General features: G+C 39.8%; 1 protein-coding gene across 4 annotated transcripts in view; it reads right to left on the bottom strand.

The window, feature by feature from the left end:
• Nucleotides 1-13,213, bottom strand: part of LOC147181016 (contactin-associated protein-like 4) — a 76,584-nt gene that overhangs the window by 30,093 nt on the left and 33,278 nt on the right. For 3 of the 4 annotated variants that reach the window (XM_086076838.1, XM_086076846.1, XM_086076855.1), the window contains 10 exons: nt 12,953-13,165; nt 10,044-10,219; nt 9,831-9,956; nt 6,060-6,339; nt 5,437-5,580; nt 5,201-5,375; nt 3,448-3,554; nt 2,042-2,161; nt 1,773-1,973; nt 449-611 (listed from right to left, as the gene is read on the bottom strand). In XM_086076838.1, coding sequence (XP_085932964.1) covers nt 449-611; nt 1,773-1,973; nt 2,042-2,161; nt 3,448-3,554; nt 5,201-5,375; nt 5,437-5,580; nt 6,060-6,339; nt 9,831-9,956; nt 10,044-10,219; nt 12,953-13,165 — 1,705 coding nt within the window. Of the gene's footprint in view, nt 1-448; nt 612-1,772; nt 1,974-2,041; nt 2,162-3,447; nt 3,555-5,200; nt 5,376-5,436; nt 5,581-6,059; nt 6,340-9,830; nt 10,220-12,952; nt 13,166-13,213 lie in introns of all 4 variants that reach the window. The other variant, XM_086076830.1, reaches the window with a different exon arrangement.

Raw genomic sequence — 13,213 nt, 5'->3', positions numbered from 1 at the left:
TGTAAAGAATATACTGTATATTGCTGTGATATTTATTTTTTATTTTGTCTTCATGAGCATACTCAATATTGGAGTAATCCAAAAGTAATCCAGTTACATTACTTTTCTATTATGGTACTTGGATTACATTACTAACGACATTTTTTATTTTAGCAGGTAACTCGTAACTGTAATGGATTACATTTTAAAAGTAACCCTCCCAACCCTGCAAATAAGTAGCATTAATGTAGCATATTTAGACCGTATCTAACAGTCTGTGCTTTGACGTATCAGATTTTTATTCGATTCCAAATCGTTTCGATGCAAAAAGTGTTTGTTTACGAAAACACATTCTGTGTGTTTGTTTTGTTGAAGACTGCATGAAAAACAACAACTTTCTCTTATATATGTGTCTTTAACCCTTTTAGGGTACATATGTTTTAAGTGTTGACTATTTGTGTGTATTTACCATTCTGCGCTGTCAGCGTCACAGTTGCAGTAACGTTTGGGGTCCAAGCAGTCTCCCTGCAGGCCACATGCGCATTGCTGGCTGCCTGGCTGAGCTCCGGCCCAATAATTCTGACGGCCACCTGGGGCGGCGCCGCCTAGCCACCAGCTCAAGGGGGAGCCATCTGGAATTCACCGCAAACATTCACATGTCAAACAACGGCTACTTCTCTGAATCTTCATTTCGGTTCGGACTCTTCTTTCCAGACTCTTGATGTCTGAGGTCTTAATTGATTCTAGTTTCATCCCTATTTTGTTCTCCAGACTCATTAGTTCTTTCCTGATTCTTCTTTGTTGACTCCTCAAACTTTTTGATTATTTTTCAACATGTTTTGGGGGTGCTGTTGTCTTGCTTTTCTTTCTTATTTTTGAGCCCCTTTCTTCTGACTCGCCTTTTTCAGACTCCTCTTTTTGACTCTTGGATTCAGACACTTCAATCAAGGCTCTTCTTTTTAAACTACTGTCTGCACTCTTTGGACTTGTTTTTTTCCCCTTAGTTTAACTTTCAGACTTTCTCTGCTGACTTTACCTTTCCGACAATTTTGACTACTTGGCTCTTCTTTTCTGGACTCTTCTTTCCTGACTTCGTCCAACTGAATTTACTTTCCAGACTCCAGTTTTCTGACTCTTTTCCTTCTTAAGTTTACTTTTTCGACTCTTAGGGCTTGATTTTTGTAAAAAGCGCACTTGCCCTAAAAATTGGCACATCTTGATTTACACGCTAGGGCAAGTCTAGTTTTGTTTGGGAATTTGGCAGTTCATGTTGTGCCATGCTAGTTGTTCAGGTTGATTGAGGACATTTTTCACTGGTGCACCGGACACTGTGGTGGCTTACATGTAGACCAGACTTTAGACCAGCTCAGAGCAGGTCTAAGTTGTGGCGCAGGTGGTGGTAAGGTGATTGTGGTGAATTTGGTTGAGGTGCAGGCAGATCGATTCTGGCCTCCGGTGATATGTACAGTGGATGTTATCTTATTTCATTCATATAGATGACAACAGCGTGTATGGAACCCTCCGAATCATTCTAGAAATCTATTCATTGAATGCATTATTATTACTATCAGCATCATCAGTTATGCGCATGTGTGCATGTTGGTGGGGATGACTCTTCTTTTTGGACTCTTCTTTACAGATTACTTTCCTTACTCATATTTTCCGACTCATCTTTCAGGCCTCTTCTTTTCCGAACCTGTTTCTGGAGTGTTCTTTTCCCACTCCTGCCAGACTACTTTTCTTACTCATCTTTTCACACAAATTTTTCATCAATGAACAAAATGTGGCCTCACCTGGAGTGTTGAGGAGGCGGGACTTCCTGCAGTGGAAGGCCATTTCCTGTTGGCAGTGGTCTGATTGGCCGATTACTGCCACCAGCTGCTCCTCGTTGGCAGAGTAGTGCAGTCGCACAATGTGCTGATGTTCACCACTAGATGGCCTCACTGGGGTCAACTCGGTGTTGTTGTGTCCGATCTCCATCCAAGTGTTGTTTTCTGGCGGACAAAATGGAGGATGAAGAAAAACAACCACACACATGTTAATGAAACAATGTGTGTGTCACCTGTCATGTTGCAGTAAACCAATTGCGGTTTGATGGGGCCGCTGCCGTCCACGTCAATGTAGAAATATCCTGACGTGTTGCCATTGTGTTTGTACGCCTCGCAGGATTGTTCGTACACCGCTAGGAGAGAAACAAGTAGAAAAGTTTATAGAAGGATGCGGAGTTCAACAACGTCAGGAATTACATTAGCTAATTTTCTTAGTGATTTATAGCGACGTAACATAGGAACATTTACAGTATTTAGCGAAATACCCATGAGGAAGTAATGCTTCTAGAGTTGTCGAGAAAAATACCCTGCTAAATTTAAATAGTCTTAGATATTTTTTTTCTCTGATACTGTACATGAAAGTAAGGGTGTCAAAATGAGTGCACTAATTTTGACTTAATTGAAAGTTCCTTTAATGCAACAAATTTTTTGTAACGCGTGATTAATGACCACCCCTAAATCCCAGTCGCAACGCAACAGGCACGTCCACGTCAAAATTGTGCAGTGATAAATTAAATAATAATGCATATATTTGTGGAGACCGGGGTCAAGTTGTATTTTACAATTTCAAAAATATGCAGAATTTCACTAGTTACTTAATGTTAAAGATTAGATAGCTCTTAATATGAAAAGAAAATGCACTGTGCTGTCACCAATGTCTTACAAATGCAATTATGCTATCTAGTGGCAGAAAAATTATCTCAACACAAATCAATATCACACTCTTTTTTTTTTTACAGTACAGTACATATTTTTAATTTTAACTTAATTTTATGAATTATTATGAAATTATTGTATCAATGACTAAAAGATGCAGTCATATTTCTTTTAGTTTAACATTTTTTTCCCCACTTTTGTGTTAGCAAGAGTATGAAAACTTCAAAAAATAATTATTGTACATTTTATTACATTTAGAACAGATATAAAATTTGCGATTAATCATGTTGTTAACTATTGAAGTCATGCAATTAATTACGGTTAAAAATTTCAATCACCTGACACCCCTACATGAAAGACATGTTAGAGTCCACAACTTAGCTAAGATATTTTAATAAAAAATAAATAAATGCGGTGATGGGGCAGGGGATGTTTTCTGGAATATACAGTTGTTTTTTTCGAAAACTTGAAAAACATTATACAATCTTTAGTGTAGCTAACAAGTATTTTTGTAAATGTTTCCCTTTCTGGGGTCACTTAACTTTTTGGGTCTCCCCCTCCCCTCCAAAACCATTTAAGACATTCAAGAGCTGGTGGTCAATCTATTTTTTGGGCTGTGCAAAAGCGACTTATAAAGAAATACAGCAGCTGATCCAAATGAAATGTTGCAGTGTGCTGACTCCGGCTGAGGTTGCAGGGCCTCTCTTTTATTTATTTATTTTCCGATATTTTTATTTAGGAGACTGGGGCCGCAGTGACTCACAGCTGTGGCAGGTGGCGCCGCCATAGCCGCTGTCGCTGCAGTTGCAGTGGAAGTGCGTCCAGGATTGAGTGCAGCGCCCGCCATGCTCGCAGCGACTCGGAGAACACCTGAAAACGCAAAAAAATAAATAACGTAAATTTTTTTGGGGGGGGGTGTTTATGGTCAAAGTAAACTTGGAAAAATTTCGAAAGCTAGGATGTACAAAAGAAAACATAAATTACTGTATAGTTAACTTTTAAATTCCAATATCATTTTATGCTGATCTATTTAAAAAATTCCCCCCTTTTTAGTGTTTTTTTTTTAATGTTCATTTAATTACTGATCAACTAAATAAAATAAAATACTTATATTGACTTTTTCCAATGTTATCTTTTTTTTTTTTGTCCTTTTATTTAGCCCATTGAACAAAATATATGTGTATATATATATTTTGAAAAAAAAGTGTATTTGCGAATACGTAGCCTTGCTGCTCACCCTTAACACCAAACCTAAATACTCAACCTGAGAGTTTTGAGAGTTTTAATTTGACTGTTGATTCATTTGACCCAAATGGAAACGTGGGCTCCGTTTTGTTCCTGATGCGCTACAGTTAGAATCCTGGAGTGTTGTTGGGCGTCATAATAAGCTCCCGTGAAGTATGACTACCGCGCTGACCCTCCGTTGAAAAACAACATTTTCCACCTGACTTGCGTTCAATTCAATCAGCGCGATCACCAAGCGTACGGCTGCAATGCGCAAACCGCTAACAACACGATGGATGCAAATTGAAGGAGTCGTGACCTAGGCAAGGACGCCAGCTCGCTTCGTTAAGCCTTGGCTCATTTTATTCCCAACACGTTTCTAGCCGCGTGTTTTTTTTTTACGCCCTACAGGCTTGATAATTGTTGTGAACGTCGCGTTAATTGAGCGACGATTCGGCAGCCAGACCAAACTAAACGATTAGTTCTGCATCGGTGGCATCGCTCCGTGAGATGTTAGCGCTCTGAGAGTCTGAGGCTCGATTAATGCCACGTGATTCAAGTGATATGATAATGATTTTTTTTTTTAATTAGTCCATGAGGCTATTGGAATGTTTCCAAATGAATTATGAACCTATGAAGAAATGTAACTTTAAATATTATATACATATAGTCCCCCTCTTAAAATAATTGCCTAAGTCTTTTTTTTTTAAATCTTTTTTTTTCTTCCTAAATCATCTCCTTATGATGCAAATTGTTAAATTTTTTGGTGTTTCCTGAAAAATCTGAAAAAAATGACTCGGGCGATTATTTTAAGAAGGTATTGATATACATTCTGCATGTACAGTAAATATGAGAGCTGCATACACATTCAATATGTAAACATGCTACATTAGAGGTGTATAGAACATGAAATAAAATTGAATATTGTAAATTACAGTTGTATAGGACATTAAATATGAGGTAAATATATATTGGGTTTGTATAAAACCTTCCATATTATGCAAATGAAATACACAAGAGCTGTATCGATTGTCTATCATGTTGGTGTAAAGAACATTAAATATGATTTAAATATTTATTGAGGTAAATATGGTACATCAGGGTTGTATGGAACATTGCTATAGGACATTATGTTATTGGTTTAGATATTAAAAATGTAAATCAGATAAATGTGAGTTGTATCGGACAGTAAATATGCTACATTAAAACTGTCATACTGTAACATGTTGTTGCTTAGTCAGGAAGCTAATGCCTTAGCATAGTATGGACCGAATTCCTCGTTAGAACCCGACCTGTCGATGATGCCGCATATGTCAATCAGAAGGTTGCTGTAGTTTCCCAGCATCTTTTGCTGCACCAGGATGAGGTCCACTTGTTGCTGGTCAAGGGTCAGCTGGCGAAGGCAACCTTGGAAGGAGGCGAAAGGGTTCGTGCAGTCCTCCCGCCCCTCGTCCTCCGCAGGACAACCTTGAACAACAATTTCAAGTGTGACTGCATAGAAGTACGATAACGTGGTATATTCGCCTACCGCTGAAGAAGAGGTTCCTCTCCATGGCGACGGTGAAGGAAGGACTGGAGTGAGCTATGTGGTCTTCGTCCACGCTGATGCTCAGGTGCCCTCGTCTAGACTTCAGATCCACCGAATGCCACTGACCATCATCCAGACCGGACGCTAACAACCAGTCCACACAGACTCACAATTCAGGACTGCATGCATTTTTTTACATATCCGTAAAAAAATAAAAATAATATCCAAACCTAACCCTAACATGGCCTATAACCCCAATTGAACCCTAACCTAATCTGATCCTCAACCTAACACAGGGGCATAAATCTGAATGTGAAAATGGGAAGACTTTCTAGGTGCCCTAAGCATGTTGGGGGGCCACTGTGAAGCCCCCGGCTCCTTCCTGATCAACAAATTAGTTACATTTTTTTCAGATAAGTTAGAAATATGTCCCCAGAACCACTTTACACGCCTTTAAAAAAAACAAAAAACCATTGCTCTGCAATAAGATACAGGAAATATTTGATGGTTATTTATAGCTTAGGTCATGGACATACTGGCCAGGCCCACTTGAGATCAAATTTGGGTGAAAGTGGAAATGAGTTTGACACCCCTGCTCTATGGTTTTCATGCTCTCTACTGACCTGCCTTGAGCTCCAGCAGCACCCTGTCAGCCTTCTGTACCCGCAGCCTGAGCCGGCCGTCGCTCAGGTACACCCAGACAACACCGCCCTGCCCAGGGAGCTGAAAGGTGAACAGGAGCCCTTCCTTGTTCCACGTCCTGAAATGGAGCCCCACGGACACTCCCCCTACGGGCAAGGTGGTCGCTGCCCCGGCCCCTGACAACTGGAGAAAGCCTCGGGGCCCGGGGAAGGTGGCGGCTACCACCAGAGTCTGGTGGGAGCACGTGAAGGTGACATTGCCCTGGGAGACAAAAACAAAAACAAAAAAACATTACAAAAGCAAAAACATGAATATTAATCAACTGCGGGGTGGGGGCGTGTCCGTGTGACTTCGGGTCACCGTGGTCCTCATCAGCAAGTCTCCTTAAATGTGACATTAGCTAGATTAGCATAACCATGAGCGGCCAATAGCATTAAAAAGCAAAATGGGGGGAAAGTCAAATGAAGGACATATTATTTATGGTGGGATGCAATGCGACATCATGACAATACTGACCAGATTTGACTGTGATGCAACAAAGTTTATTATTGCTTATTGTTGTCATTTTTCATGTGCGTCCCTTATCAAACAAATTACGAATAGCTTTTGTTGTCTTTTCTTTTTTCTTTTTGTTGTTTTTTCTCTCTGTTCCCTCTCAGAAGAGGTGTTGTTATTGGTTTTGATTTGTGTTCTTTCTCTCAAAACCAAGTCCCAGCAAATATTATTGCTATCGTTGTCTTTTGCTATTGTGTTTTGTTGACTCCCATTCCAGGAGTTAAGTTATTGCTGTTGTTTTCTTTTGTCATTGTTATTTTATTGTCTCTTCAATCTGCCTGCAGTCACACAGATGACATGTAAAGATTGTTTGTGATGCAGTTTGAGTGCATTCAGGTTCATGAGGGGCATGGAAAGTCACCTTAAAGGAAAAAAAAAGAAAAAAAATAAGCCGCTTCAGTCAAAACACACACACACACACACTCACACAAACAGATTGTCTTTGTCCTTTAGAGAAATCATCACTTGAAGAGCCTCCATTGGAGCGTTAACCAAGCATGCGAATAGCTTCACTTTCTTCCTCCAGTATTCATCATTTTTGTGAGAACTTCTTTAATAGAAATGCTCCCCAGTGAGTATGAATTTTGAAAATCAAGGGAGGTCCACATGGCCAATATGGAGGCATTATGCTGAGAGACTACTTTGCTCTCACGCCTCATTTATTATAAAAAGCCAATACGGGACAAGCATAACCTATATATCAATGCAGTCAGACGGCAAGTTGCCATTTATTGAACAACACTGAGATGACAAAAAATAAATAAATATTTGAAATGCGAACATTTAATGACCCTTTGAATGTTTTTCTATTAGAATTATGGATGATGTTTTCATTGCATTGCCAAGCAGATAAAATAGATTAGCATCAATATATATTAATAAAATATAATAAAATATGATTAGCATCATAGCTAACTTGCTATAAACTCAACATGTCTCATTTGATTCTTGGTATCTTGTGAACTAGCTTAAAGCCATCTTTTTAAACCATTTTAAAAATGCATTTCATAGCTAGTTAACTGAAAACTTTGTATAAACTAGCTTACCTTCATAACTAACTAGTCAAACTCTTGCCACAAAGAGTTATCAGTATTCATTGCTCACTAGCTGTTAAGTGTTGTAACTCATTTTACGGTATACTTGTGAACTCTTAATATTATTGGTTGTAATCAGTTTAAAATATGTATTTTTCATTGCTAGCTACATGTAAAACTGACTGATTAAATAGCTATATACTTAATTTAGCTTTTTAGCTAAGTAGCCATAAGCTAACAAAATTTTATTGCTCACTGGTTGTAAAGTGTTTCGTTTGATACTTGGGTACTAGTAGCTAATTAGTAAACTAATGTAATTTTATAGCTAGCAACCAGTAAAAAATAAAATAAAAACATTTCATAGCAGCTACCAGTAAACTACATTAGCATCGCTTCATTTTAAAGCAAGCAATCTTTATTTTTTTTTATTTTTTTTTCATAAGTAGTTAGCAGGTTAATAGTTAGGAACCGGGACAATGTTCACGCTTCATTAGGAGCAATCTTAATTTCATGGCTTGTGCCCAGTAAGGTCTTCTTAAATAGCTAGCTACTTGTAAACATGGCTAAGTAACACCAAGCAAACAGTAAGTATCACAGTTCACAGCTAGTCGCCATAACTAGCTTGATTTCAAAGCTAATTATTCGAATTGTGGTAATAAAAAAAAACTAACCCTAAAAAAAAATTTTGAATAAAAACATAAGTGTTGGTGTTCTGGGAAGCATGAAATTTTGGGGGGAAATTACTTGCAAGCTTGAAGCCAATAAGATGTTTTATTCCATACGTAACTATTTGTAAACGATCTTCAGCTAATAGGTTTCGAATCGTCTTAATCACTAACTACCGGAAACATGTTTAGATTTATTATGTATAGCTGCCAGCAAACTATCATAAGAGTTAAATAAATGTACGTTAACAAAAAGCAACCGTGAAAAATGTTTACGTTTTATAGCTAGTACCGAAAAAAGCCTTTTTCATCGCTAGCAACAATGAGTACTACGTTACTTGTTTCCAACAGTAACACACAGTAACACATTAACTACATAAAACTAGTTACCATCAAGGTATTTGGTATTTAGAGTGGCCAGGCCAGCTAGCAGTAAAATAGTTTCATTTCATAGCTAGCAATCAGTCACGTTTCAAAAACATAGTATCTGAAAATTAGCTTAATTTCACAGCTAGCAACCAGTGGGATACTTGATTCTAATTTCAAATGGTGTCAAATTATTGGTCTTAAAATGCATTCGAGGAGTGTTTGAAGTCATATTTAATCCACTCAGAGTGAACCAGTTCCGCCCTCAAAGCATTTGAGTAAAATATAAACAACAAAGATGGCTGATTCCAATAGATTATTTGTTGTTCTAGTTAATGCAGCCATTCCAAATCACATTGTGTCACGTGAACATATGTCTTTGTATTTACATTTGCCTCGAAAACCTTGAGGTCGGAACTGACACAATCCGAGTGGGATCAATCCGATTTCCCACTTCCCTCGAATGCAGCATTTTTCCTTAGTGCAACGTCGCTCTCCGCTCATTGAAAAGCATTGGACTTTGGATCAATATAATTTTATTTGTGAAGATTATTTTAATTTGAAATTGTGAGAAAATGTTGTTTGACTATTGTAACAATATGCTTGGTTTGTATGATAGTCACAGGCAAAAGCAATACAATACGCCGTGGACATTAAGTGTTGCATTGTGGAAAAAGCAGAATTGGTCAGATGCTCGGAATTGTCAGTGATGCCACGAGGACAAAAAAATTAACTGAAAAGAAGATCATCTACGTTTCTGCATGACTGCTAGATAGCATTTCAATCAGTCATGATTAGTCACATATTTTTGTATTTTTGCGATTAACAATATGGCCATTAAAAGTCTTTAATTCCTTCCTTCCAAGCTTTGAAACTAGTTCTTAAGAACAGTGGTGTATTTGCATGATTGGGCCAGTGGGGCAGTGCCCCACCATAACCCCCATCTACACAACAAAGGCTAACATCAAAGGTAAAACAATGTAACTTGAATTACTTGCTAGATTGTTAAAGAAATCCATCGTTTATTAAAATGTTGCTGGCAAAATGTGAAGCCAATTAGCGCAAATGTGAAGGACATCACTGGCCGTCCGTCTGACGTTTGACCTTATTAAGAAAGCTGTCATTGACTGACCGTCACGGACGCACGCCGGTCGCCGCGTCTGGCCATTGCGACCAGGTTATGGTGGTTGTACACCAAATTCTCGAGGCAGCCTTGGAATCTCTCATCGGGAATGTCGGGAAATCCCCCGACACTCAGCTGAAAGACACCAGGATGGAAAACGTAACGTGAATCACAACGTCGGCAGAAACCAATGCAGATGGTGGCGACGAGTTTTTGGAAGACCTGCTGGACACGCCAGTGGTGGAAATGTGGTGGTAGGGCCACGGTCTCTGTGTGTTGATCCACAGTGAGGTTGCACCGGCTAGCGTGACATTCCATGACCACTGAGTGCCACTGTTGATCATCCAAGAGGCTGCCTAACGAGGCCAGATGACGACGACCGAGACTAGAAGTCCACCCTAGGAAAAAAAAAAGAAAAAGAGATGGTGTCAAGGTGATTTTACATCAGGACTGGACCAGATAAAAAAAAAAATAAGAAGAAGAAAAATAATTCCTTCAGATCCAGCAGATGATACTGTGGAGTAAACAATTGACATAAAAATCACCAGATAAAAAAATAAATAAAAAAATGGTGGGGGAAAAACTGATTTTTAAATACCATGTTAATACTAAATAAATACAGTACTGCTTTTTGTTACTGGTTTTGTTTAGTATTTTTTTTTTCTGTTCTATTGACATCATTTCTATATTTTCTCTTTGCATTTAAATGTCATTACTGCCTAGCAAAAAAAAAGTTTGGCACGACTTGACAAAGAATATGAGCCATTCTTTTGCTCTTTTTCGCTTTGTGCCAGTTTTGGAATGGTGTGGTTTTACGATGAATCATGTCAACGATTTGTGATCTGCGTGGTTCGAGTGTTAAAAAAGACAAAACACAAGAACAACTTTCTGACAAGACATGAAAAAGGTTGCAAGAAAAGTTTTGTGTATTCTGAAGACAATGTTGTCTCCCAGCGGGAGGTTCAAAGTCTGGTTGTCTTATCTCATCTTCATCTTCATCACCATCACAAGAGGAAAAAAGTTGAGATGCAAAGCCAAATATTCCGTCGTTGACGCCAAACGTGAGATGTTATAAATCTTAGATGAGCGTTGGCGGCTCCAAATTAGCGGGGCCGGGCTCCCGGTGGCCCAGCTCTGCCGGGAGAACTAAGGAAGGAAAAGTTCCAGTAGAAACCCAACGCAGTCGTTAAAAATGCATCCGGTGGTGTCGTGGGAGGCCGAGGAGGAAGATGATGGACAAAAACATCTTCATCCCAAAATGAGGAGGCGGGAGTTTGTCTTCTTGTCAACAACTTATTTACAATCCGGGGAATACATTTCTTATTTTGTCACTGGAGCGTGATAACAAGATTAGCTTTTGAGTGACACCAACTGCATAAAGTGAGAAAACATATTACATACAGCTTTTGTATTGGAATGCGTTAAATTGTAGCATTATTATTATTATTATTAGTGTATTGTTTTAGTAGTTCTAAATTCATAGTTCTTAGAATTTCTAGGCGCAGCCAAGGCGCTGAGGGGTTCCGGTTTGGTGGCCTCAGTATTGCATCTCTGCTTTTTGCAGATGATGTGGTGCTGTTGGCTTCTTCAAGCCGTGATCTTCAACTCTCACTGCAGCGGTTCGCGTGAAGCGGTTGGGATGAAGATCAGCACCTCCAAATCCGAGACCATGGTCCTCAGTCAGAAAAGGGTGGAGTGCCCTCACCGAGTCGGGGGATGAGATCCTGCCCCAAGTGGAGGAGTTTAAGTATCTCGTGGTCTTGTTTACGAGTGAGGGCAGGTTGGAGCGGGAGATCGACAGGCGGATCGGTGATGCGGACTCTGTGTCGGTCCGTTGTGGTGACCCTCACCTATGGTCACGAGCTGTGGGTCGTGACCGAAAGAACAAGATCCCGGATACAAGCGGCTGAAATGAGTTTCCTCCGCAGGGTGTCCGGGCTCTCCCTTAGAGAAGCTCGGTCATCCGGGAGGGACTCAGGGTCGAGCCGCTACTCCTCCTCGTTGAGAGGAACCAGTTGAAGTGGCTCGGGCATCTGGTTCGGATGCCTCCTGGACGCCTCCCTGGGGAGGTGTTCCGGGCATGTCCTACCGGCGGGAGGCCCAGGGGACGACCCAGGACACGCTGGAGAGACTATGTCTCTCGGCTGGCCTGGGAACACCTTAATAATAATAATAATAATAATAATAATAATAATAATAATAATAATAATGACAACAACATATACATTTCATTTGTTTTTTCAGCTTTTCAGAAGATTCAAAGACACATTACAAGGATAAAACAGTTTTTTTTTAAAAACAGAGTCAAAAGAAAAATGTACGCAGGACTTCGAAAGTAGTAGAAGCAACATTAGAAGTAATTTTATTTTGCTCGTTATTTCCAGTCAATTCTACAGTCAATTTGTTACGGTGTAGTACAGTAAATAATTAGATGTAATAGTAGTGGTAGTGATAGATGTAGCGTTTAAGCTTTTGTCGTCATTGTTGTGATTGTAGGAGTAGCTGTCGTGGTAATAGTTTTGTCAGGATGGTGGTGGACACAAACACCCAAAAACTAAACAAAATCCCAACCCCACAGAACCGAAACATGACAGTTTAGTTGTTGTGATTAGTAGTAGTAGTATTGCTGTGGTTCCTGTTGCTATCCATATGTTGAGTACATATTTCCAATTTCGTATTGAAATGTATTTGTTGCTAAAGAGAGAAAGACGAGACACATGAAGATAGAGTTCATTAGGAAAATTAAAAGAGAAGGGGAAAAAAAGGATGTACAAAAAACATGAAAATCAAAAGAGAAGTTCATAAGCAGAGGAAATGTGAAGTTTCAGTCAAAAGCAGACAAAGAGAAGATGATTGCTTCCGAGTGAATAATGCACAAGGAGTGAATATGAAAGATTCTTCTCAAGTTTCACTTGAGCGCTCCAAGCTAATGAAAAAAGTAGGAAATGAAAATGTGAGTCACAAGTGTGTAAATGTATCTTTTATCATCATTTTACGACTTTCAACAATTACAGCAGAACACCCACAAAGGATATTAAAGCTACAGCCGACAAGTTCAGACCTTCCAAAACCTATACAACCCTACCTTGAAATCTGCAACCTAACCCTGACCCTAGCAAGCATGTTGTTACCTTGTTGGTGTCCCGTGACGGCCATAAGCACTTTTCCCGCCTTGAGCTCCGCACTGAGTCCAAGTCCCGAGGCTCCTCGAGCGTGAAGCAGCATCCCGCGATTCTTCAGACTCTTGAATTTGAACGACACCTCCTGCTCCCCGTCCTCCTTCTCCTGGCTCCACGAGTACGCCGCCGTGCCGCTCTCGCCGTCCAGCGACATCACGTCGGAGGCTGCCGAGCGCAAGGCAGGAAGAAGGCCGTGAAATGCGTCAAGTGGAA

Source organism: Leptonotus elevatus, chromosome 1 (genome assembly GCF_054856555.1).
Source record: "Leptonotus elevatus isolate MCC_2025b chromosome 1, RoL_Lele_1.0, whole genome shotgun sequence".
In the NCBI taxonomy this organism is placed as follows: Eukaryota; Metazoa; Chordata; class Actinopteri; order Syngnathiformes; family Syngnathidae; genus Leptonotus; species Leptonotus elevatus.
Note: the sequence above shows the minus strand (reverse complement) of the source record. Positions and strands in the feature narration are given on the sequence as shown.